Raw genomic sequence first — 23874 nt, 5'->3', positions numbered from 1 at the left:
GTTTTCTTCAGCGACCTTTGCTATGCGTTCGCTGAACTATCTTTGTCACTTCACCAGACTCCAAAGGGATATCCTTAATGAGCTAGGTGAAGTTGTGCAGGATCCTACAGCTGCGGGGGCTCGGGAAAAAATTGCTTCGCAGCTAGGAACCCTTAACTCCATTGCAAACTCCTCCATGCGGCTTTTATCATATGCTGCTGATGGAGCGAGTAGGGCCGCAGGTACAGGTGTGGCTCTTAGACGCCAAGCCTGGATGCGACTATGTAATTTTGCAGATCCCTTTAAGGCGTCCTTCACAAACTCTCCCTTTGATGGGTCAGCTCTGTTTGGCCCTCAAGTGAAGGAAACGTTGACCAGGTGTGAGCAGGATGGCAAAACTCTTTCTGCAGGGGTCCATTTTCCACCCTTCTAGACCTTATCCCAAAGGACAGAAGGGTGGCAAAATGTGGTTCCATAAATCCCAAGGAGTCACGCCGGATTCACGTGGTCATTTTAACCCTAGAGGCAGAGGGGTAACAACAACAGATGCCGTCTAGAGGCAGAGGGGTCCACAAAACCAGGGAAACAGAGAGTCTCTCTGACAAGCCCTTTCAGCATCCCTGAGATGTTGCCCGGCTGTCCCTCCTTGGAGGCAGTCGGGAAGACTATCACTGTACCCAGAAGCCTGGCGTTCTCTCACTCAAGACAGATGGGTACAGTCGATCATATCCGAGGGTTACAAAATTCCTTTCGTGGAAAGTCCTTTCTATCCCTCAAATTCCCTTCCAGGCGTACCACCGGTCTAAGGAAATTGCAGAGTTGGAAGTCTCAAAACTACTGCAAAAGAGCCATTCAGCCAGTTACAACAGACCATTCAGAGCCGGAATCTACTCAAGGTTCTTTTGGTCCCCAAAAGACGGGAGACTGGAGACCAATATTGGATCTCAGCAGACTCAACAAGTCTGTGAGGAAGACAAGATTCGAATGGTCACTCTTCAATCAATTCTGCCCTTCTTACAGAAGGACAACTGGATGTGCTCAATAGATCTTCAGGATGCGTACTATCACATAAAAATTCACAGACGCTCCAGGAGATTTCTCCGCTTCGGCTGGGGTCCAGTCATTTCCAGTTCAGAGCCCTGCCCTTTGGTCTCACCACAGCCCCAGAGTGTTCACCAAATGTATGGCAGTGGTCACGGCTCACCTGAGACGACAAGGATTCCAGGTGTTTCCGTATCTCGACGACTGGCTCCTGTCAGCCACCACCAGGCATCAGCTTGTTCGAGCCAGGGATTACACAATAAATCTTTGTTCTCATTTGGGCATCTCGATCAACTTCGAAAAGTCATCCTTATTGCCCTGCCAGTCTATTACTTTCATAGGCAAACTTAAACACTGTTCGGATGTCAGCTACCCTTACAGACCAAAGAGTTTCAGACATTCAAAGTCATGTCAGGATCATTCTAGCCAACAAGAAGGTACAGGCCAGAATGGTTCTAAAAGTATTAGGTCTCATGGCTGCGGCCATTACTCTTCTTCCCCTGGCTCGCTTCTACATGCACCTTCTTCAGTGGATGTTGTTCACTCAGTGGTCTTACCAACAACTTCCAATGCGTCACCAAATTCTGGTGACACAGATTTGCAAAAATCATCTTGCTTGGTGTATCACTTCTCCCCAGATTCACCAAGGCAGACACTTTGTACCCCCATCCCCGGTAGCCACTGTCACCACGGATGCCTCCCTGATCGGGTGGGGGGGGCATTATCAGGGCAGGATGGTTCATGGGACGTGGCAACCGTTCCAGTACCACCTGCACATAAATGTCCTAGAGATGAGAGCAGTGCTTTTAACGTTGCAAGCCCTCAACGACTCTCTTCCTGTAGGGACGATTGCAGTCCACACAGACAACATGTCTGTAGTTTGGTATATCAACAAACAGGGCGGAACCAAGTCCTACCCCTTGTGTCGAGAAGCGCTCAGACTGTGGCAATGGGCGATCTCATCTCATCGGTTTCTGGTAGCAACGCACATCCCTGGGAAAACCAACATTTTAGCGGACAGATTGAGCAGAGCTATTCTCATGCCTCACGAGTGGTCTCTCAAGCAGTCTATAGTGGAGGAGATTTTTCTGGAATGGGGTCGCCCATGTTGCGATCTTTTTGCTACTCCCCAAAACAGCAAATGCCCAGACTTCTTCTCTCTCTTCCCTCTGTCAGGCCATCCCCCCAGAGACGCTCTGACTCAGGATTGGCCCCAGGGACTTCTTTATGCCTTTCCTCCCTTTCCTCTAATCCCTCAGGTTATCCAGAAAGCTACCATTTTGAGAGCCAAAATGATTCTCATTGCTCCTTATTGGCCTCGACAAATTTGGTTTCCATTCCTCCATCGTTACCTTTTGGTGCAGCCATGGCATCTGGACCCAGTGCCAGATCTTCTGGTTCACCAATCCGGTCAGCTGCACCGGTCTATCCCTTCTCTCAACCTCTCAGCATGGTTGCTCCACTTCCTTCCTTAGCCAGGCTTCCTTTGATCTCTAACCCTGTTAGAGACATCATAGTAGCTTCTTTAAAATCCTCTACCAGGAGGATTTATACAAGCAAATGGAAACGATGTTCTTCATCTCACATTGCTGCAGTCCTTACATATGGGTAGTCCGCTGTCCTCGGTCGGCCCGAATACCAAAGTATTAGGCTGACGTCGGTCAAGGCGCTTAAAACTGACATCAGAACGTCAGGGTACAAAAGCGCATGACCGACGTCATATCCTCAGTCTTTTTTGCCGCATGGTCCGATGCAGAAGCAGCGTTGCAAGTGCCGTTCGGCGTTCTGAAATTTTTCGAGTTCGGAGTTTCAGACCGAATCCAAGTTGGCTAAGTACCCCGTTGGGGAATATTTTGGTTTTTTCTTGCCTCAGTGTATTACCGGATGTCAGAAAAAGTGAATAATTGTATTTCTTGTGGGAAACAGATACCGCATAGGGATTATCATTCTTTGTGCATTCCTTGTTTGGGGCCTGAGCACGGCGTAGTCGGTGTCGCGTTTGTGCTAGGTTTAATAAGCGCACTATTAAGCGAAGGTTGGATTGTGCTAGGCTGGTCTTCGGTAAGTGGTGCAATTATAATATGCCGTCGGATACTCCGACGCCCGGTTCCACGAAGAAGCGCAAAGACAAAGCGGTTAAACCTAGGCAAGATGAGTCGTCCGTTCCGGACGCCGGTTCTTTAGAGGCTTCAGTGGAACCGGTGGTTCCGATGGAGGCTTCTCTGGAGTCTCAGGGGGAGACTTTGATTTTGCAGGATGTGGCCTCTCAAGAGGCAGGTCAGGCTGAAGGGGCTTCTCAGGTTTCTGTACTCCCCTCCCTTCCCAGGGTGGTTAGGTCCTCTCCTTCTGTTTCCAAGACTTCTTCCAGAGGCAGGCCAGGTTTAGCTTCTGTTGGTGTCAGTCCTAGTTCGGCAGGGTCTGTGCCTAAGAAGCACATGCTTAAAATGGCAGAAGATTTGATTACTCTGATTAGAGGTTCTTTGCCCCCTCCTGATAAGAGGCCTAGGGTGGAGCCAGAGCTGGAAAGTTTTGTACAGGCTTCGGATATTTCAGAGTCTTCGGCTGAAGACTTGCAGGAGTACTCTCCTTATTCTGATTCTGATGCAGAAGATTCCACTCCTTCTGCTTCTCCTCCAGAGGATTTTTCTTCTTCAGAGACACTTCATTCTATGAGGGAACATTTTAAGTGGGAAGGTCAGGACTTCTCTGATTCACGGAAAAGGCTTAGGGAATTTTTGTTTTACCTCAACATAGGCCCTTAGCTATACCCCTGTTCTGGATGTTGTGCAAGATGTGTTTTCAGAGGCTTCACTTAATCCTGATTCTCTGCCCCCTGCCTGTTAAACCAGATAGGTATTACAGGGTGCCTGAGGCTCATAAATATCTCTATAAGAGTCCTAGGGCGGACCCAGAAACTATTAGTCAGGGACCTAAGGGTGTCAGGGCCTCTGTTGTAAAGAACCCGGTTCCTCTAGATAGAGAGGCCAGGGCTTTGGATAGATGGGGAAAGAAGGTCTATACATCTTCTACCTTAGCAATGAGGGCTTTAAATTGCCAGTTTCATATGTTGAAATATCAAAATTTTCTTCTTTCTCAATTGAAATCTAAGGTGGATGCTCTGGCAGAAGGCATTGAGTGTAAAGAATTACAAGATTTGGTGCGTGTCTCTGAACAGGTGGGTAAGCATTCTTTACAGTGTGGTTTTGATGCTGTGCAGGCCGCTTCTAGGGTAGCTGCCACTGGTTCAGTTCTTCGCAGGCACGCCTGGCTTAAGGATCAGAATTTATCTGACCATGTTAAGACAAGGATTTTGGATGCTCCTTTGCAGTCTGAAGTGTTGTTTGGTCCACCTGTGGAGTCAGTCTTGAAGAAAATGGAGGACAAGGCTAAGTCTATGTAGACTGTTAAAGATTTTTTGCAAGTTCAGCCTCCGAAGTTTAGTAGAAATTGGCCTGCTAAGGGGTGGACGTATCCTTCTTCTGATTCTCAGTCTAGGGGTAGGTCTAGACGTGGTAGGGGCAGAGCTCAGAGTTCCTTCAGACCTAGGACATGGAGTTCACCTGCACAATCTTCGAGTGAGGGCAGGGGCCAGTCCTTTCGTAAACAGGCCCAATGACCTACTCTTTCAGCTGCCAGATCCTTCTTGCCTGGCAGCACCTTTGGGAGGACGGTTGGCACTCTTCAAGGAAAATTGGATTTTAATTACCCAGGACAAATGGGTATTGGATATCATACACCAAGGTTACAAGTTTATTTCCATACCTTGCCCCCTTTCAAAGGCATGCCAGACGTTCCTCCTCAGCAAAGACTAGAGGCTCACAAACAGATTTCTCTACTACTTCAAATAGGAGCTATACAACCGGTCCCTCTGCCAGAAGTGGGCCTAGGATTTTATTCTCGCCTGTTTCTAGTACCAAAGAAAGGGAACACGTGGAGACCAATTTTGGATTTATCTATCCTCAACACATATCTGGACATTCCCAAGTTCAAAATGTTGACGTTACAACAGCTTTTACCTCTGCTGGGCAAAGATCATTGGATGGTGACTCTGGATCTCAAGGAAGCTTACCTTCATGTTCCTATCAGGCCCAGTTGCAGGAAATCTGCGTTTCGGGCTGGGACTTTTCATTATCAGTTCTCTGCATTGCCCTTTGGCTTATCTACTGCCCAGAGTGTTCACGAAGGTTCTGGCTCCAGTGGTAGCTTTCTTCAGGCTAAGAGGAATACAAATCTATCCTTATTTGGACGATTGCCTGATTCTGGCTCAAGGAAAGGACGAACTTCTTCATCATTTACAGTATGTGATGGCAGTGTTAAGATGCCTAGGGTATTCTGTGAACGAAATAAAGTCCAGTCTAGTACCCTCTCAGGATATGTGCTTTCTGGGTGTGAGACTGAATACAGCATCCCAGATGGCCTTTTGACCCCGGACAAACAAAAGAATCTTTCTCTTTATTTCCATCAATTGTCTCGTCAGTCCAGGCTGACTGCAAGGACAGTCCTTCAAGCCTTGGGGTTCATGGCATCTTGTATTCTGGTACTTCCCAATGCCAAACTGCATATGAGGAAGCTACAGTGGTATCTCAAAATGTATGGGCTAACACTGCCAAGATATGGACACTGTCATTCAGATAATACCTTGCATTCAAAAGGAATTTTTGTGGTGGGCTCACCTAAACAAGGGACTCTCTGTGACCCGACCAGAGGCGAGTCAGATTCTAACGACAGATGCCTCAGACAAAGCTTGGGGAGCTCATCTAAATGGAAAATGGGTACAAGACAGGTGGCCTGCCAGACTTCAACATTTACACATCAACTTGAAGGAGATGTTAGCAGTCCAATTTGCATTGATAGCTTTCAAGGATTTACTTCTTCCAGGGCAGGTGTTGATTCAAACAGACAACACAACTGTCATGTGGTACATCAACAAGCAAGGGGGGACACATTCATACCCTCTATGCAGACAAGCAATGATTTTGTGGGAGACTGCTCTCAGTTTGCAGCTAAATCTTCAGGCAAGGTTTCTGCCAGGGACACAGAACTCCTTAGCAGATGTGTTGAGCAGACAAATTATGGATCCTCATGTATTTCAAGAATTGACAGTGTTATGGGGAACTCCAGACATAGATCTGTTTGCTTCTCCACTAAATTACCAGTTGCCAAAGTTTTGCACAAAAAGGTTTCATCCCACAGCTTGGAAAGTGGATGCTCTCTCTTTCAATTGGAGCAATCTTCACGTGTATGCCTTTCCACCACTGCCTCTCCTCCCAAAGGTACTCCTGAAGGTCAGACAGGACAAGCCAACCATGATTTTAATAGCTCCGGATTGGCCTCGACAGCACTGGTACCCATTACTGAGAAGTCTGGTTTGGGAGCCTCCATGGCCTTTGCCTTCGATTCCACACCTGCTGTCTCAGGAGAACAGTCATTTACTCAATGTCAAACTTCACACTCTGCATCTAACAGCCTGGCATATTCTGTTTTAAACTCTGGAGGGTCTCAGCTTCCACAACAAGTTTTGAATGTTATTTTGGAGGCCAGAAGGCCTAGTACAAGGAAAGTTTACGCAGATAAATGGAGGAGATTTTTAATTTGGAGTACAGCAAAGGACTTTGATGTTTCTAAACCTAATTTAAGTGTTGCTCTTCAATACCTTACTGAGTTATTGGGCAAAGGTTTGTCCTTCTCCTCTATAAAGGTTCATGCTGCAGCAATTTCTGCTCACTATGACTGTGACCCACCATTATTTTCTCATCCTTTGTTTAAGCAATTCCTTAGAGGGGCAAAGAATATAAGACCCCTACGTAGAGCTCCTACTCCTCCTTGGGATCTCAATTTTGTGTTGGAGAAACTCACTCTACAACCTTTTGAGCCTGCAGCTACTGCCGAGTTGAAATATTTATCATGGAAGACTGCTTTTTTGTTGGCCATTACCTCTGCGAGAAGGGTTTCTGAATTACAGGCCCTTATGGCGGTTGAGCCTTTCTTAATTTTCCACAAGGATAGGGTGTCTTTGCGTACTAACCCTTCCTTTATGCCTAAAGTGGTTTCTAGTGTGGCTTTAAACCAAACTATTCATTTGCCTACTTTTTATGCAAACCCCCAAAATAAAGGGGAGAAGATTTTGCACACTTTGGATATCCACAGACAGATGTTCTTCGTCTTCCCTTGCTGCAGTCCTGACAATTGGGTATAGTCCGCGTCCCAGTCGGCCCGAATACCAGAGTATAAGGCTGACGTCGGTCATGGCGCCTTAGACTGACGTCAGTACGTCAGGGTACTAATGCGCATGACCGACGTCATTTCCTCAGTCTTTTTTGCCGCATGGTCCGATGCAGAAGCAAGTTTGCGAGTGCAGGTTGGCGTTCTGAGATTTTCCGAAACCGGAGTTTCAGACCGAATACAGAGTTGGCTAAGTACCCCGTTGGGGAACATTTTGGTTTTTTCTTGCCTCAGTATTTAACCGGATGTCAGAAAAAGTGAATAACTGTATTTCTTGTGGGAAACAGATACCGCATAGGGATTACCATACATTGTGTATACCTTGTTTAGGGCCTGAGCACGACGTTGTTGGTTGCCGCTCTTGTGCTAGGTTTAACAAGCGCACTATTAAGAGGAGGCTTGATTGTGCTAGGTTAGTGTTTGGGAAACGTTGCAATTACACTATGCCGTCGGATGCTCCGACGCCTGCTTCATCTAAGAAGCGCAAGGACAAAACAGTGAAGTCTAGGGGTGAGGAACCGGCAGTCCCGGACGTCGGTCCTTTAGAAGGCTCAGGGGAGCCAGAGGTTTTGCCAGGTGTCTCTACGGAGTCTCAGGCAGATACTTTACTGTTACAGGATGTGCCCTCTCAGGAGGTAGGCCAGGCTGAGGGGGCTTCTCAGGTAACTGTTATTCCCTCTCTTCCCAAGGTAGTTAGGGCCTCTCCTTCTGTTGCCAAAGCTTCTTTTCGAGGAAGGCCAAGTTCAGCTTCTGTAGGGGCTTCTCCTAGCATTTCGGGCTCTGTGCCTAAGAAACATATGCTTAAAATGGCAGAAGATTTGATTACTCTGATTAGAGGTTCTATGCCCCCACCTGATAAGAGGCCTAGGGTGGAACAGGAGTTTGATAGTTTTGAACAGTGTTCACAGGCTTCAGAGTCTTCTGTGGAAGACTTGCAAGAGTTTCCTACTTATTCTGATTCTGATGTGGATGATTCCACTCCTTCAGCTTCTCCTCCTGAGGATTTTTCATTTTCAGAGACTCTTCACTCCATGAGGGAGCACTTTAAATGGGAAGGCCAAGATTACTCTGACTCCAGGAAAAGGCTTAGGAATTCTTGTTTTGCCCCAGCATAGGCCCTTAGCTATTCCTCCTGTGTTGAATGTGGTGGAGGATGTTTTGCAGAGGCTTCTCTGAACCCTGATTCCTTGCCTCCTGCTCCTGTTAAGCCTGATAGGTATTATAGGGTGCCTGAAGCTCATAAGTATTTGTTTAAGAGTCCCAGGGCGGACCCAGAAACTGTTTCTCAGGGGCCTAAAGGTGTTAAAGCTTCTGTGGTAAAAATCCTGTACCTCTGATAAAGAGGCAAGGGCTTTGGATAGGTGGGGTAAGAAAGTATATACTTCTTCCACTCTAGCCATGAGGGCTTTGAATTGTCAATTTCATATGCTGAAATATCAGAATTATCTCCTTTCACAATTGAAATCTAAGGTGGATGCTTTGGCGAAGGTATTGAGTGTAAAGAATTGCTGGATTTGGTTCATGTGTCTGAACAAGTGGGTAAGCATTCTTTGCAGTGTGGTTTTGATGCTGTTCAGGCCTCCTCGAGGGTGGCTGCTACTAGTTCTGTTCTTCAGACATGCATGGTTGAAGGATCAGAATTTAGCTGAGCATGTTAAGACCAGGATTTTGGATGCTCCTTTACAGTCTGATGTGTTGTTTGGACCGCCTGTGGAAGCAGTTTTAAAGAAAATGGAGGACAAAGCTAAGTCTATGCAGACTGTTAAAGATTTTTGCAGGTGCAGCCTCCAAGTTTAGTAGAAATTGGCCTGCTAAGGGGTGGACATATCCTGCTTATGGTTCCCAGTCTAGGGGTAGGTCTAGGCGTGGTAGGGGCAGAGCTCAAGGTTCCTTCAGACCTAGATCAGACAGTTCACCTGCTCAGACTTCTGGTGAGGGCAGGGGTCAGTCCTTTCGTAAGCAGAACCAATGACCTGCCTTTTCAGCTGCCAGTGGACTCTTGCCTGGCAGCTCCTTTGGGAGGAAGATTGTCTCTTTTCAAAGAAAATTGGGATTTAATCACTCAAGACAGATGGGTGCTGGATATCATTCATCACGGGTACAGATTTTATTTCCACACCATGCGCCCTTTCAAAGGCATGCCAGATGTTCCTCCTCCACAAAGAAAAGAGGCTCACAAGCAAGTTTCTCAGTTACTCCAGATAGGGGCTATTCAGCCAGTCCCTGTGTCAGAAAGGGGCCTAGGATTTTATTCTCGCCTGTTCCTAGTGCGAAAGAAGGGGAACACGTGGAGACCAATTTTGGATTTATCTATCCTCAACACTTATCTGGACATTCCCAAGTTCAAGATGTTGACGTTACAGCAACTGTTACCTCTGCTGGGCAAGGATCACTGGATGGTAACTTTGGATCTCAAGGAAGCTTACCTTCATGTGCCCATAAGGCTAAGTTGCAGAAAGTATCTGCGTTTTCGAACTGGAGATTTTCATTATCAGTTCTCTGCATTGCCCTTTGGCTTATCTACTGCGCCCAGAGTATTCACAAAGGTTCTGGTTCCAGTGATAGCTTACTTCAGGCTTCAAGGCATTCAAATTTATCCTTACTTGGACGACTGCCTGATTTTGGCTCAAGAAAAGGAACACCTTCTACAGCATCTGGAATATGTCATAGCAGTGCTAAGATGCCTAGGGTATTCTGTGAACGAAATAAAGTCCAGTCTAGTACCCTCTCAAGACATGTGCTTTCTGGGTGTGAGACTGAATACAGCAGCCCAGATGGCCTTTTTAACCCCGGACAAACAAAAGAGTCTGTCTCTTTACTTCCATCACCTATCTCATCAGTCCGTGCTGACTGCAAGGACAGTCCTTCAAGCATTAGGGTTCATGGCATCTTGTATTCTGGTGCTTCCCAATGCCAAGCTGCATATGAGGAAGCTGCAATGGTATCTCAAAAATGTATGGACACAGCACTGCCAAGATTTGGACACTGTCATTCAAATAATACCTTGCCTTCAAAAGGAATTCTTGTGGTGGGCTCAGGAATGTCACCTAAACAAGGGACTCTCTGTGACCCGGCCAGAGGCGAGTCAGATTTTAACGACAGATGCCTCGGACACTGCTTGGGGAGCTCATCTAAATGGAAAGTGGATACAAGACAAGTGGCCTGCCAGACTACAGCATCTACATATCAACATGAAGGAGATGTTAGCAGTCCAGTTTGCTTTGATGGCTTTCAAGGAGTTACTTCTTCCAGGGCAGGTGTTGATTCTGACAGACAACACAACTGTCATGTGGTACATCAACAAGCAAGGGGGAACACATTCTTATCCTCTATGCAGGCAAGCAATGATTTTATGGGAGACTGCGTTAAGCCTGCAACTGACTCTTCAGGCAAGGTTTCTGCCAGGAGCACAGAACTCCTTAGCAGATGTATTAAGCAGACAAATCATGGATCCCCACGAGTGGAAACTGGATCTTCATGTATTTCAGAAATTGACAGTGTCATGGGGAACTCCAGACATAGATCTGTTCGCTTCTCCACTAAACCACCAGCTGCCAAAGTATTGCACAAAGGGGTTTCATCACACAGCTTGGAAAGTGGATGCTCTGTCTTTCAGTTGGAAAAACCTTCATGTCTATGCCTTTCCACCTCTGCCTCTTCTTCCAAAGGTATTACTAAAGGTCAGACAGGACAGGCCAAGGATGATTTTGATAGCTCCAGATTGGCCTCGGCAACACTGGTACCCACTTCTAAGGAGTCTTGTAAAGAAGCCTCCATGGCCTTTACCTCTGATTCCTCATCTGTTATCTCAGAAGAACAGTCATCTGCTCAATGTCAAACTTCAATCTCTTCATCTCACAGCTTGGCATATTCTGTGTTGAAGCATGGAGGGTCTCAGTTTCCTCAACAAGTTTTAAATGTGATTATGGAAGCCAGAAGGCCTAGTACTAGGAAAGTGTACGCAGATAAATGGAAGAGATTTTTATTTTGGAGTACAGCAAAGGACTTTGATGTTTCTAAACCTAATTTAAGTGTTGCTCTTCAATATCTTACTGAGTTATTGGACAAAGGTTTGTCTTTCTCTTCCATAAAGGTTCATGCTGCAGCAATTTCAGCTCACTATGATTGTGACCCACCATTGTTTTCTCATCCTTTGTTCAAGCAGTTTCTTAGAGGGGCAAAGAATATAAGACCCCCGTGAGAGCTCCTACTCCTGCTTGGGATCTCAATTTTGTGTTGGAAAAACTCACTCTACAACCTTTTGAGCCTGCAGCTACTGCTGAATTGAAATATTTATCATGGAAGACTGCTTTTCTGTTGGCTATTACTTCTGCAAGAAGGGTGTCTGAGTTACAGGCCCTTATGGCAGTTGAGCCTTTCTTAATTTTCCACAAGGATAGGGTATCTTTGCACTAACCCTTCCTTTATGCCTAAGGTGGTTTCTAGTGTGGCTTTAAACCAAACTATTCATTTGCCTACTTTTTTTGCAGATCCTCAAAATAAAGGGGAAAAGATTTTGCACAATGGATATCCACAGGCAGTTGCGATATTATTTGAGCAGAACTAAAGGGTTCAGGCAGTCTCAGCAGTTGTTTGTTTCATTTGCTTTGGGTTCTCAGGGCAAACCTGTTTCAAAACAAACTATTTCTAAGTGGATTGGTTTTTGTATTGCTTTCTGTTATTCCCATCATGGTAAGGAGATTCCAGTTGGGATTAGGCCTCATTCCACTAGGGCTACTGCCACTTCTACAGCTTTTTTAAGGGGGGTGGCTACTAAAGATATTTTGGAGGCAGCTACTTGGAGTTCAGTGCATACTTTCTCTAAGCATTACCACCTTCCACTTTACTCTAAATCTAGGGCTGGTTTTGCCACTGCAATTTTACAGGGCATTTTGGCTGCTCCTAATGCTTTATAGTTTTGCCATCCTCCCTTACCTCTGCTTTGGGATTCTACCCATATGTAAGGACTGCAGCAATGTGAGATGAAGAACATAGTACAGTTTTGTACCTACCATAAATGTAGATGTTCGAAGATCCACATTGCTGCAGTCCAATTTACCCTCCCTCCTTCCCCTCTGTAGTTAGAGGTGGTTGTGTGGTTTGGGTTGTAAATTTTGTAAATATGGTTAGTGCAGGGGTGGTTGGTTGTTCTTTGCTGTTTTTTGGCTTTGGCCTTTCTTTTTAGGGCCTTCTGACATCTGGGGCAAGAAAAGACTGAGGATATGACGTCGGTCATGCGCTTTTGTACCCTGACGTTCTGATGTCAGTTTTAAGCGCCTTGACCGACGTCAGCCTAATACTTTGGTATACGGGCCGACCGAGGACAGCGGACTACCCATATGTAAGGACTGCAGCAATGTGGATCTTCGAACATCTACATTTATGGTAGGTACAAAACTGTACTTTTCTCTTATTGGGCTAAAGCCAAGAATATCGATCCCTTCACTGCCCCAGTTCAGGCAGTTTTGGACTTCTTAGCGGAGATTTTTCATGCAGGCTCCTCTTCTTCCACAGTTAGAGTTCAACTGGCTGCTATCTCGAACTTTCATGTCGGGATCGCAGATCACAATATCATGTCCCATAGGCTTTGTAAAGCCTCCTTGAAAGGAATTTTCCTGCTAAAGCCTCCAATCAGGAATCCTCCTCCTCAATGGGATCTAAATTTAGTGCTGACATCCTTGATTCTTCCCCTTCAAGCCAGCTGTTTCTTGCTCCCTAAAATTTCTTTCTTGGAAAACATTATTCCTAGTAGCTATTACATCGGCCAGGAGGGTGTCTGAACTTCAAGCTCTTTCGGTTCGACCCCCCTATTTGGTCTTTCACAAGGACAGAGTATCATTGAGAACTAATCCGACCTTTTTGCCTAAGGTCGCCTCAAAGGCTAATTTGAATCAATCCATTGAACTCCCTGTATTTTTTTCCAAACTATTCTAACAGATCGGAACAAAATTACATTATCTTGATGTCCACCGCCAACTCAGATATTATTTGGACAGAACTAAACAATTTAGGAAATCCGATCAACTCTTTGTTTCCTATCACGGACAACAGGAAAGGCCTTCCTGTCTCTAAAGTGACTTTATCTAGATGGCTTTCTTCTGTCATCTCTGAAATTTATCTGCTCAGGGGAAAACAGCTGTGCTCAAAACCTAAAGCACATTCAACTAGGAGCTTAGCTACGTCTACAGCCTTTCAAGCTAGACTTCCTTTAGACACTATTTGTGCAGCGCCACTTGGGCCACTCCTCATACTTTTGTTTCTCATTACAAATTGGACTTGGCCTCCAGGGACAGAGCCAGTTTTGGCTCTACAGTCCTCAAGAGTCTGTTCCGTTGAGCCACCCAGGATAGAGGTGCTAGGGGCCTTGGTCCCATCAAGCAAGAATGAAGGTGAGATTGACAACTTAACATTAAGAAGTTATGTACCTACCATAACGTTCCATGTTAGTTGTCTTCTCGCCTTCTTTCTTGACCCTCCTCCTTCCCCAGGCCTGGACAGACCTTTCTACAAGAGATTGTTATGCTGAAGACCATTCAGAACTGGTCCTTCTTTCATCCTGTAGGCTTTCTTTCTTTCTTCCTTTGGGAAGTATTTATGCTTGGTGCTATTGCCCTTTGTCATCAAACGAGATCTGGGTACTTACCGCCTTGCATCATGGGATATGGGGCTGCCTCGAGCTGGTAAAAGTGACTCTCGAGCTTAGCAAGTGCCGAGTCGGAGCCGAAGATCGGCTCCGAACCCATCAAGCAAGAAAGAAGGCGAGAGAAGACAACTAACATGGAACGTTATGGTAGGTACATAACTTCTTATTAATAAGAATTGTTTTGGAAAAAAAGGACTGTTCTCACCCTTCCACCGTCCTTTGTTTCTTGAGCTTTTTTACTCTCTCTCTTGTTTAGAATACTGCAGCAGTAGTATGGAAGGACATAGTACAGTTGTGTAAAGTCTTGCCATAATAGTAGATGTCCTTCTCACCACTGTTGCCATACCTACTCCCTCCCTTCAACCCCCTCTTGTTTGTTCTGGTTTTTGTTTTAAATTCTCTCCTGGCTGAGGGCTTACCATTTTCTTTTGCATTTTTTCCTTCTAGATGCGCATGGGTTCCTTTGTGCTATGGAGACTGTTCTCTTCTGGGGCAATTCAGTTCTGGTTAGTTGCGTCCATACATCACTTTTATGTCCTGTACTCTGTGCGGGGAGCATAGTTGTGACATACAGTGCATACAAGATCATTAGACTTTTGTGTACTGGCCGAGCGTAGGGCTGCCCTGGGCATAAGATCCCTTCTGTTTAGAATAATGCAACAGTGAAGAGAAGGACGTCTACTGTCATGGTAAGATTTTACACTGCTGTACTTTATCTCCTGTTTATGTGAGCTCATACACACACACACACACACACACACACACACACACACACAGAAAGGGAAATATATAGATATACATACACACACACACACATATATATATATATATATATATATATATATATATATATATATATATATATATATATATATATATATATATATATATATATATATATATATATATATATATATCTAGAGAGAGAGCGTGCAAAAGATGTGGAAACTGCTCATATGCAGATCGCAAAGCACTGGAGAAGGTTGTAAAGCAGGCCAGGAAAATCACAGGATCACACCTCCAGTCCTTACAGGACCTTTACTCTTGCAGATGCTATGGCAGGGTCATAAAGCTGTTAAGGGGCAAGTATCATCCTACACATGGACTGTTCCACCTCCTGTCTTCAGGGAAGCAATACAGAAGCATTAGGTTTAGTACATCAAGTTTCTTTCCACAAGCGATAGACTGTTGAACAACTAACCTTAACAATATCAACTCTCCCTCAGTTCGTGAGAACATCGTAAGTGCTATACGATTAGCTTTACTGTTATAGAATTAAATTATTACATTTGTCTAAGTTATGCAGTCTGAATTAAATTATTAATTGCACAAGTACAGAAACTGTGAATTATGTTATGCTCCTGTCCTATCTTAAAAATGGTGGGCAAGTTTTCTGTATGCATATTTGTATCTGTAGTGTCTAGTATTTCTTCCATTATATGCTTCCTTCATCCTCTTGTGAAAACTGTATTCAGTGCACACGAGCCTGAAGTAATGAAATTTCATTCAGTAATGCACTGCATTTGTTGATCTGACAGTAAAGTTTACTTTCACTTTGACTTCATGAAAGGTAGTTTGTCATATTCTTTTGTTAAAGCCCACCTTTCAGCCATCTCGGCCTGCCTTCCCCTCAGTCCTCCTGTTATGTCCAGGCATGAGGTCAAACAATTTTTAAAAGGGGTTCTACATTTAAACGCTCTGTGAAAACCTGTGCCTCCCCCGTAGGATCTCAGCTTTGTACTGGAAAAGCTCACTCTGCCTACCTTTGAACTAGCTGCTTCTTCAAATCTCAAATTTTGCATCTGGAAAAAATTTTGTTAGTAGCTTTCACTTCTGCTAGGAGAGTCTCAGAACTGCAGGTACTCGTGACTGTTCCTTCTTTTCTTATTTTCCATAAGGATAAAGTGTCCCTAAGGTTCAACCCCTGTTTATTGCCTAAAGTGGTAAAACGAGCTGCCCCTCAACCAGGCTATCAATCTACTTTCTTTCCCAGTCCACAGAACAGGGGTTAAAGACTACTTCATTTTTCTAGATGTGCAAAGGCCACTCAGATTCTTTTTAGACAAGACTAATTCTGTTTGTAAGCTGGACCAATTGTTGGTCTGTGTCATGAACTGTAAACTAGGCCAGCCAGTATCCAAACAAGCTATCGCAAGCTGGATTTCTTAGTTCATTTCATTTTGCTACACTCATTGTGGCAAATCCTTGCCCTCTTTCCCAAGGGCTTACTCTAGTATAGAGTAGTCTCTTCTGGAGCTTTCTGCAAAGGGTAATACTCCATAACCATCCTGGAAGCTGCTACCTGATGATCTGTGCACAATTTCAATAAACATTATAGAATAGATACCTTTTCCAGGTCTAGTACAGCCTTTACCAGGCCAGTCCTTTCTGGCCTTGTGGACGATTCTCATGATTCTGAGCCATCCACCCTCCTATCTGTTTGGAATACTGCAGTAGTGATTTCAGTCAGGACATAGTACAGTTGTGTAAAGAATTAGTGTAACAGTATGATGTCTTACTGATCACTGTTGCAGTATTCCTTCTCACCCTCATTTTCCCTTCTTGTCCATCTCCATTCTTCCTTTACTGTGCTGCCCTGTCTAGCAGACCATAAGACCAAGGAAGTCCCTCTTGTCCTGCTGTTTCCCTCCTAGAGTACTGTATTTCTTTCAGATGTCTTCAGGGTTCAGGCTTGGAGATAGTGTGAGGATTTATGCTCAAATGAGTGTCTATGTAGCCCTTTGCTCATGAGTTCAGATCATATGTTGGACTTGTGCCTCTGTGAAGGTTTAGGCTTTGGTTCCCTGGGTGGACGTCAGCAGTCAAACCTATCTATTGGAATTCTGCAACAGGAATCAGTATGACTTCTTACACAACTGTTCTTTCCTCTTGTAGTTGCCCATTTAATTCTGGAGTTTTTCCTGTATATACATGGTTTGTCAGTGCTTTTTGAGATATTGGTATCAGTTATGTTGAGCATAGCAACATTGATGCAAGCCATTGTCTATTGAGACAAGCATATATTGATAATGAAGTAAACCATTTTATACTATGTAAACCCCCATGTCTTTTTATCTTGTTTCTTGCTAGTTTTATTTTGTTTGTTTGCCTCTGACGTAAGGTATGGCTGTAGTTGATTATTTGGGATCAGTTTATTGTCATAATTGACACGCTTGAAATAAGTGATTGGATAGCAGACGTTTGGTTTATCATCCTGTAGTTTGGATCCTTACAGTTCAGTTTTAAGCTGCTTTTGGCCTGAAGACAGGTAATGTGCACAGCAAAAGCAGTTAAATAATTCTGTTGAATTTTCCTCATGTAATCCTAGTAACTCTGGTTGTGTTGTATTTTAAATCCTTTATATTTTTTTTCTTAAGAGCTCGTTTGAAGAAAGATTATGATGATTTCGTAAGTCAGCTTGATCATGACAAGTTTGACAGAATTGGGTTCGCAAGTGAGGAGAATGATGGAGAAACTGATAGAGATTTTCCTAAAATTGAAACACACAAACTGCCAGACTTAAATGAGGAAATGCCTCAAAAAGATCATCAGGAATCAGGTGACTAATTGTCTTAGAGCGGGGCTTTCATGGGAAGTACCAACATTTTAAAAATACTGTATTTAAAATGTTAGCTATTATTTGGAATGATGACTAACACAGAAATGAGAATGATGATGGCCTTAATTTCAGGATGTATGTGGAATCTGGTATCAAAAAGATACGTTCGAGTTACTGGAGAGATACTGAAATAAGATGCAGGGTTTTTTTTCATTACTTGCATACAATGTGAAGTTGCTGTTTCCTGGTTCTGATTTTCATTGGTAGCAGTAGAATTTTTTTTGAAGGGATACAATGATTTTTCATTAGTATGTTTTTACAGTCCTTTCAGTGTTAAGATAATTTCAGAATTTAAACTGTCCCATTTTTGTTTCAGAAATAGCAACTGAAGTCAGAACAGAAGCATGAAACTGTTAACCTAATAAAAAATAACTCGGTCTGGACCCCACTCCCATGGAACAGAGGAACAAAGTCCTAACTGCACCCAAGGCAACTCTTGTTTGCTAGTGTCACAAGAGTTGATAGACTGGGAAGGGAGGGATGGAAGAGATTGGCCTATACCAACTAACCAGTGGCCTATACCAACTAACCAGTGGCCTGTACCAGCTAACCCATCGAAGGGGGTGGGGGGGCACAGCCCAACTCATTGCTTTCATGACACCTGCAGGAGTGACAAATGTGGGGAATAAGTGATTGTACAGGATCAATACACTGGCATCTAATGTGGGATTCTCACTACTACCAGGGAACAAATGGTCTGGAGGGCTCTTGCCCCTATGGAGGAACATACAAATCAGTTGGGTGCAGGAATAGAAGGCACTGGGCTGATCTGCTAGACTCTCAAAAAAAAAAAACCTCCAGATGGAAGAAAGCCACTGAATGGATTTCATTGCACTGTTGTGGTAAAAAAACACCCAGTTTTTTACCACATTTGTTCTCTAATAATTATAAGGGTCCACAGAGTGCCACTTTAGGAGTCATAAGAACATTATCAAGTACTGTGTCACTTTTCTAGTAAAGTTAAAATGCTGGCTGTAGGATGATGTCAGTTTCAGTTTCTTGACCTGCACTGTCCAATATCTGTACTGTATTTGGAAAAAAGTTACTTTTTCAGCTGGCTGGCACAGTTAAATCTCATCGAGAAACTGGGTTAAACTTCATGTTAAGTTTAATTTCCTTTTATTAATTAAAGGATGCTCCATTTAGATGTCAGGTTTGTCTTCATTATAAAGTGCTTTTAATTCCAAATGTATGTTTAACAAGAAAGTCATACACTGGAAGATGAAGATGTTTACATCATATTTCCATTGACCTACTTATAAGTTTGTCCTGGATTATATAGTAATATCTAATTACAGTATTCAAATAACCTGTTACTTTGTTTTAAATACTGTGCAAATTGGTGATATTTTTCTCTGTTAGCTAAGTATGTGCATGCGTGTGTGTATGTGTGTGTGTATATAAACCATATGTTCGACTTTCCAAAACTTGAAGCATTTTGCATGGCAGTCACGATACAATGGGAATTAGGGAATTTACCCTTTTCTCCACTGTAGTCCAATCTCAGAGTTAGTATATATAATTTGCAGGGGGTGCAGGGCGCCACCTTGCCCCCTGGAAAAATGTTTTTATATATATATATATATATATATATATATATATCCCCCAAGTTTTCAGAAAGTCAGACATATAGTTTTGACCATATGGAGTTTGAATTTTTGAAAACTTGATATTCTGACCTAAATGTGTGTGTACTTCTTTGTGTGTGTGTGTGTATATATATATATATATATATATCTGATAAAGTAATGATACTGACCCAGAAATCCAACAACTCTGCAGGCGATGCTATATTTGCCAACTCAACCTGTAAAATCTGGAATCTACTCCCTACTACCGTTACCAAGGAAACCTCACTACCCCTGTTTAAAAGAGAACTCAAAAAATACCTCACATCTCATTGGCTGTGCTGTTGTTCTAAACCTAACAACTTCACTAATACATGTCTTGCTACCCAACCTGCTGTTTAGCTAAGTATCTATGCCTCATAGCATTTGAATGTCTAAGCATTGTGAATTATGAGATCTGATTGTATTCTATGTTCACATTCTCTGATACGTCTTTGCCAATCAGATGCAAGTCTACACATTGTGTATATTGATATCTGTCTGTATTCTTTGTCTATATTTCTCTAAACATGTCTGCCTGAGTATATCACTCAGTGATGTATGTACTATCTCTTTTTTGGTATGTGGAGCTTTTCTCCCCGGGCCTCCGCTGAAAATGGACGTATATCCAGTCGGACTATCCCGGTCAACAAATGTAAAATAAGTAAAAAATATATTTATATATATAATACACACCCATGCATACTATTTTCTGTTTTTTTTTTTTTTTGTATATTTTAGCTTTGAAATAGACAAAGAACATCCTTTAACTTTTCAAACTGTGTAAAATAAAAAAACTTCTAAAACAAAATAATGTAGCACACGAGAATGAATCTAAATTTTAGTGCTTTTGTTCATTTAATAAATAGAAATTGTTCAGAATAAATCAATCACTTATCTTCTCTAAAATAAATCCATTCAATAACTAATCACTCAGTTATGATTATCAGTGTATAAATCATGTTAAAATAAAAACAAACAAATGACTTCACATTAAAGCACTTCCATTCAGTACAGATTTTATGCTTATTTTGTTATCTAACCTGGCTCCTTGATAGTATCCAGGGTGAACTAGCAAAATAACTCTCATGATTCAAGCACTTCAGCAAAATCCTCTCTACTAATACCTTAATGTACTTTTTCTGTTACCATCAAGCTTAATGTCTTAAAATTAGTGCACCTTAAACTGTGCGTAGCCGAAGTGTTAGTTCATTTTTACTTCATTTTGCCAAAAACGATTTCATAAAGTCTGTCTGATAACATATCAGTAATTTTACCGATTTAATAAGTTTCACATGCTGTGCATACAGAGAAAATTCTGTTTAAGTAGTTATACTGACTTGTGTCTGAAGCTCTTTCTGCGTATAAATGCTTTCATGAAATGTTGAATTATTTCTTTATGCTATTTGTCACATTTGCTGTACTATGCAAACTAGGAGACTTTTTTATGTATATGCATGTATTAATTGTCACAAAAGGCCAACTTTAACTCCTTAACTAGAAAATGTGGCTTAAGACTACAGTTTTGAATTTTAACAAAAACACTAAATGAGCTCTTGCAAGCCTTATATCCATCCATAAGTTAAGAAGTTTTGTAAGCGATTGCCATTTAAAAAATTAATGTCATTGCAAAAAACAAAATGTTAGGCTTTAGTCAGAAGTGTTTCAAATGTGTAAAGCTTCTGCTGACACACAGTTTATATTTAAAACTAATTTAACTTTACATAAGTTTGAGGTTTTTGAGCTTAAAATTGATCTACTTGATTGCAAAATCATTAACGGTAGAGATTTGTTCTGTGACATCTGGTGTTTAGTGTCTTTTCTTAAAGAGATGTAATGATTTTTTGGACACTGATTCAGTATTTCCTCTTGGATTTTGTTTTGCAGTATAGTAGATGTGGATGTAATAGCTTAGAAGTTGTGTATTGTCATAATTTTATTGGACCATTTTATTTATATTTTAAAATTAGAGGGCCATTCACACTTTTCTTTTGTTTTCTTAAGTACAGATTTTAGGATTGAACTTGTGCTGTATGGTTTGGAGGAATTTGTTTGAGAAAATCCATCAGTTGAAAGCTATTGCTAAAAATGTCTGATGTTATCAGCCACTAACAGATCCCTATAGACATATGGTAAATCACAATGTGCTATCTAGCTGGCAGATGTTTTGTATAGCACTTAATTGGGATTTATGGATGTTGTTCATCCCTGACTTATAAATGGTTATAGAATTAATAAGTCTTCAAGTGCTGTTCACACAGCGGTGTTTCTCATATACCTTATGTTTTCTGTGCTGGAAGAGCCTGTTCCAGACAGAAGGCACAAACCTCCATTACATCTGTTTTATATTTTCATTATGCAAGGACTATGCTCATTAAACCTTAGTGATGTCTCCAGGTGCTGCTTTAAGGCCATCTTAGTGATGCGTGTAAACTTCTAATATTGCCTTTGTATGTTTACGTTAAGAATTCCAAAACTGTATTAAACACAAGCTGCTGAAGATTTTGTTTCAGATCTTGCACGATGGGCAGTACAACTGCATCGATAATTGAGCTCTTCCTAGTATAGGTGAAGAGGTAATAAATGTTGTTCATGTACTGTTTGTTGATATTATCATAATGTTCAAATTTTATAAATATCTAAACAGCCAGATGACAGTAGAACTTTTTGGCCTCATATGAAAGCTTGTATCTGAAGAAAATGTTGCTGAGAGTGTATGTGTAGTTGGGTTTATATGACTTCATCGAGTTTTGGAAACTCAAAATTCTTAAAGTCAAGACCCTGTGATCGAGTTTCAGAAAACTTGAAAAAAAATCTATGTTTTTGCAGGGGGTTAAGCCCCCTTGCACTCCCCACCACCCACCCCATTCAAATTATATATACCAGCTCCAAGATCATACTACAGTGGGGGGAAAGGGTAAATTCCCTTTTGAAGCAGTGCTGTATAAATCGCAATTCAGTGAGGTTTGGGGAATTTACCCTTTTCCACACTGTAGTGTGGTCTTGGAGTTGGTACATATAATTTGCAGTGGGTTTGGGGATGTGCATGGGGGGGGCTTGACCTCCTGCAAAAATGTATATTTGTTTTTTTGTTTTATTTCGAGTTTTCGGAAACTTGATGATATGGTCTCAACCATATGAATTTCAGGTTTCTGAAAACTCGGTCATATAAACCTGTGTAGCTTGAGTGGGTACTGAGATATTGTGTGATGTTTACAGTGCATTGCAAAAATTAATATGTACTCCATTTATTGTGACTTACAAAATCCAGTTTAAGACCTAAAATGTAATGAATGTGACCAGTGTAAAGATCAGTTTGTCATTCACATATTTGAGGTTGCACTTGTGATTCCAGAGATATGGACATTTGTTTGAACTGTGAGGATGTAACTTTATTTTGTCAAAAGGCTTGGGAGCCAGCTATTGGAAGTTAGGAGTACAAGTTTCCAGTGCTCCGGTGGAAGGAGTAAGATGGTATCATACCGTTAGTTTTGATTTAAGACCTTCTGTCTTTATTTCTGTCATTGGCTTAATTATTTTAATGGTCACACTGGGGAACCAGAGTTTTTGTTGACAGTAAGCATTACTAAAGCAGAGAGCCAGTCCTAAATGGGACAGCAGTTTGTCACATGATGTGCTGTCACACATTCACAATTAAATCGCATACGTGCATCTCCAAGCAGTTCAGAGGAGTACTATCTTACATTCAGTGCAGCTGCAGATGGTATCAAAGGAAGTTCAAGGCAGTTGAGTCTTACAATCTTGATGAGGGCTTATATTTCCCAGGGTCAGTGGTGAGCCCACCTTTGTAGAGTGTCATCGCTGCTGCTGTGCATCAAACCACAGGTTCAAAACCAGTGGCTAGTAACCACCTTCAGACCAAATCTCCTCTGCTGAGGAATGTCTGGCCAGTCAAGCCAGGGGTGAATTTGTGAATGCCCATCCAGTCATCTAGTTCCTATTTGAAGGAAGATAATGTATCACACTGCTTATTTTGCAATGGGAGTCTATTCCAGATGTGGAGAAGGTGATTTATAATGCACCTGTCACTCTACCTTGCTTAATTTATCTGTCAGAAAATGTTTAGATCCCTTGTTTTGGTATTTGTGGGACTATTTGATTTGTGGAGATACAAAAGATCCAGAATCACTGGTTTCCTTAATGGCTCAGAAGGCAAGGTGTAGATCTCCCCTCAGGAGTCTATAAGACTCTGAATATAAGGGCAGTGCTTTCCAGTTGTTTCTGAATGCTTAGGTCTTTTAAACCAGTGATGATCTTAGAAACCTGTGGAGACTTTCTAATTGCTTGATATATCTAGTGAGGTACATCCCATAGGGGGCACTGTATTCAGTTACTGGCCAAACCAGTGCTGAATGTAAAGAAGCTGTAACCCATTTACATTGCAATACTATTTCTGTGTGGAATAGGAAGATTTTCTGATTACTTTCATTACTTAATGATCAAAGACCTAAGTTCTAAGGTCTGTAACAACATTTTCATTTTGGAATGAGGCATTGTCTATGTTGTATGCTGGGAAGAGGGGTAGACTACCAAATGTAAGAGTATTGCACTTTTAAGCATTTCATTTCCGTTTTTAGTACACCAGCTATTTACAAGTGAAATTTTTTGCTGCAGGGCTTGGGTATCAGAGAGTGACTTGACAGTGACTCCCAGTTTATAGTTGTTCATAAACTTAGTTGACCAGAGGTCTTGGTTCATGGTCTGGAGATCAGAAAAGTAAATGCCAAACAAAAAGGGTCCCA

The 23874-nt window shown here is 42.3% G+C and overlaps 1 protein-coding gene across 1 annotated transcript in view; it reads left to right on the top strand.

Moving 5' to 3' along the window:
* Positions 1-23874, top strand: part of KIAA2026 (KIAA2026 ortholog) — a 961657-nt gene that overhangs the window by 874638 nt on the left and 63145 nt on the right. The window contains exon 8 of the mRNA XM_044067194.1: positions 17263-17444. Coding sequence (XP_043923129.1) covers positions 17263-17444 — 182 coding nt within the window. The remainder of the gene's footprint in view (positions 1-17262; positions 17445-23874) is intronic.

Source organism: Protopterus annectens, chromosome 3.part1 (genome assembly GCF_019279795.1).
Source record: "Protopterus annectens isolate FY-2018-M chromosome 3.part1, PAN1.0, whole genome shotgun sequence".
Lineage (NCBI taxonomy): Eukaryota > Metazoa > Chordata > Ceratodontiformes > Protopteridae > Protopterus > Protopterus annectens.
The sequence above is the reverse complement of the archived record's forward strand: the minus strand, read 5'-3'. Positions and strand labels throughout refer to the sequence as shown.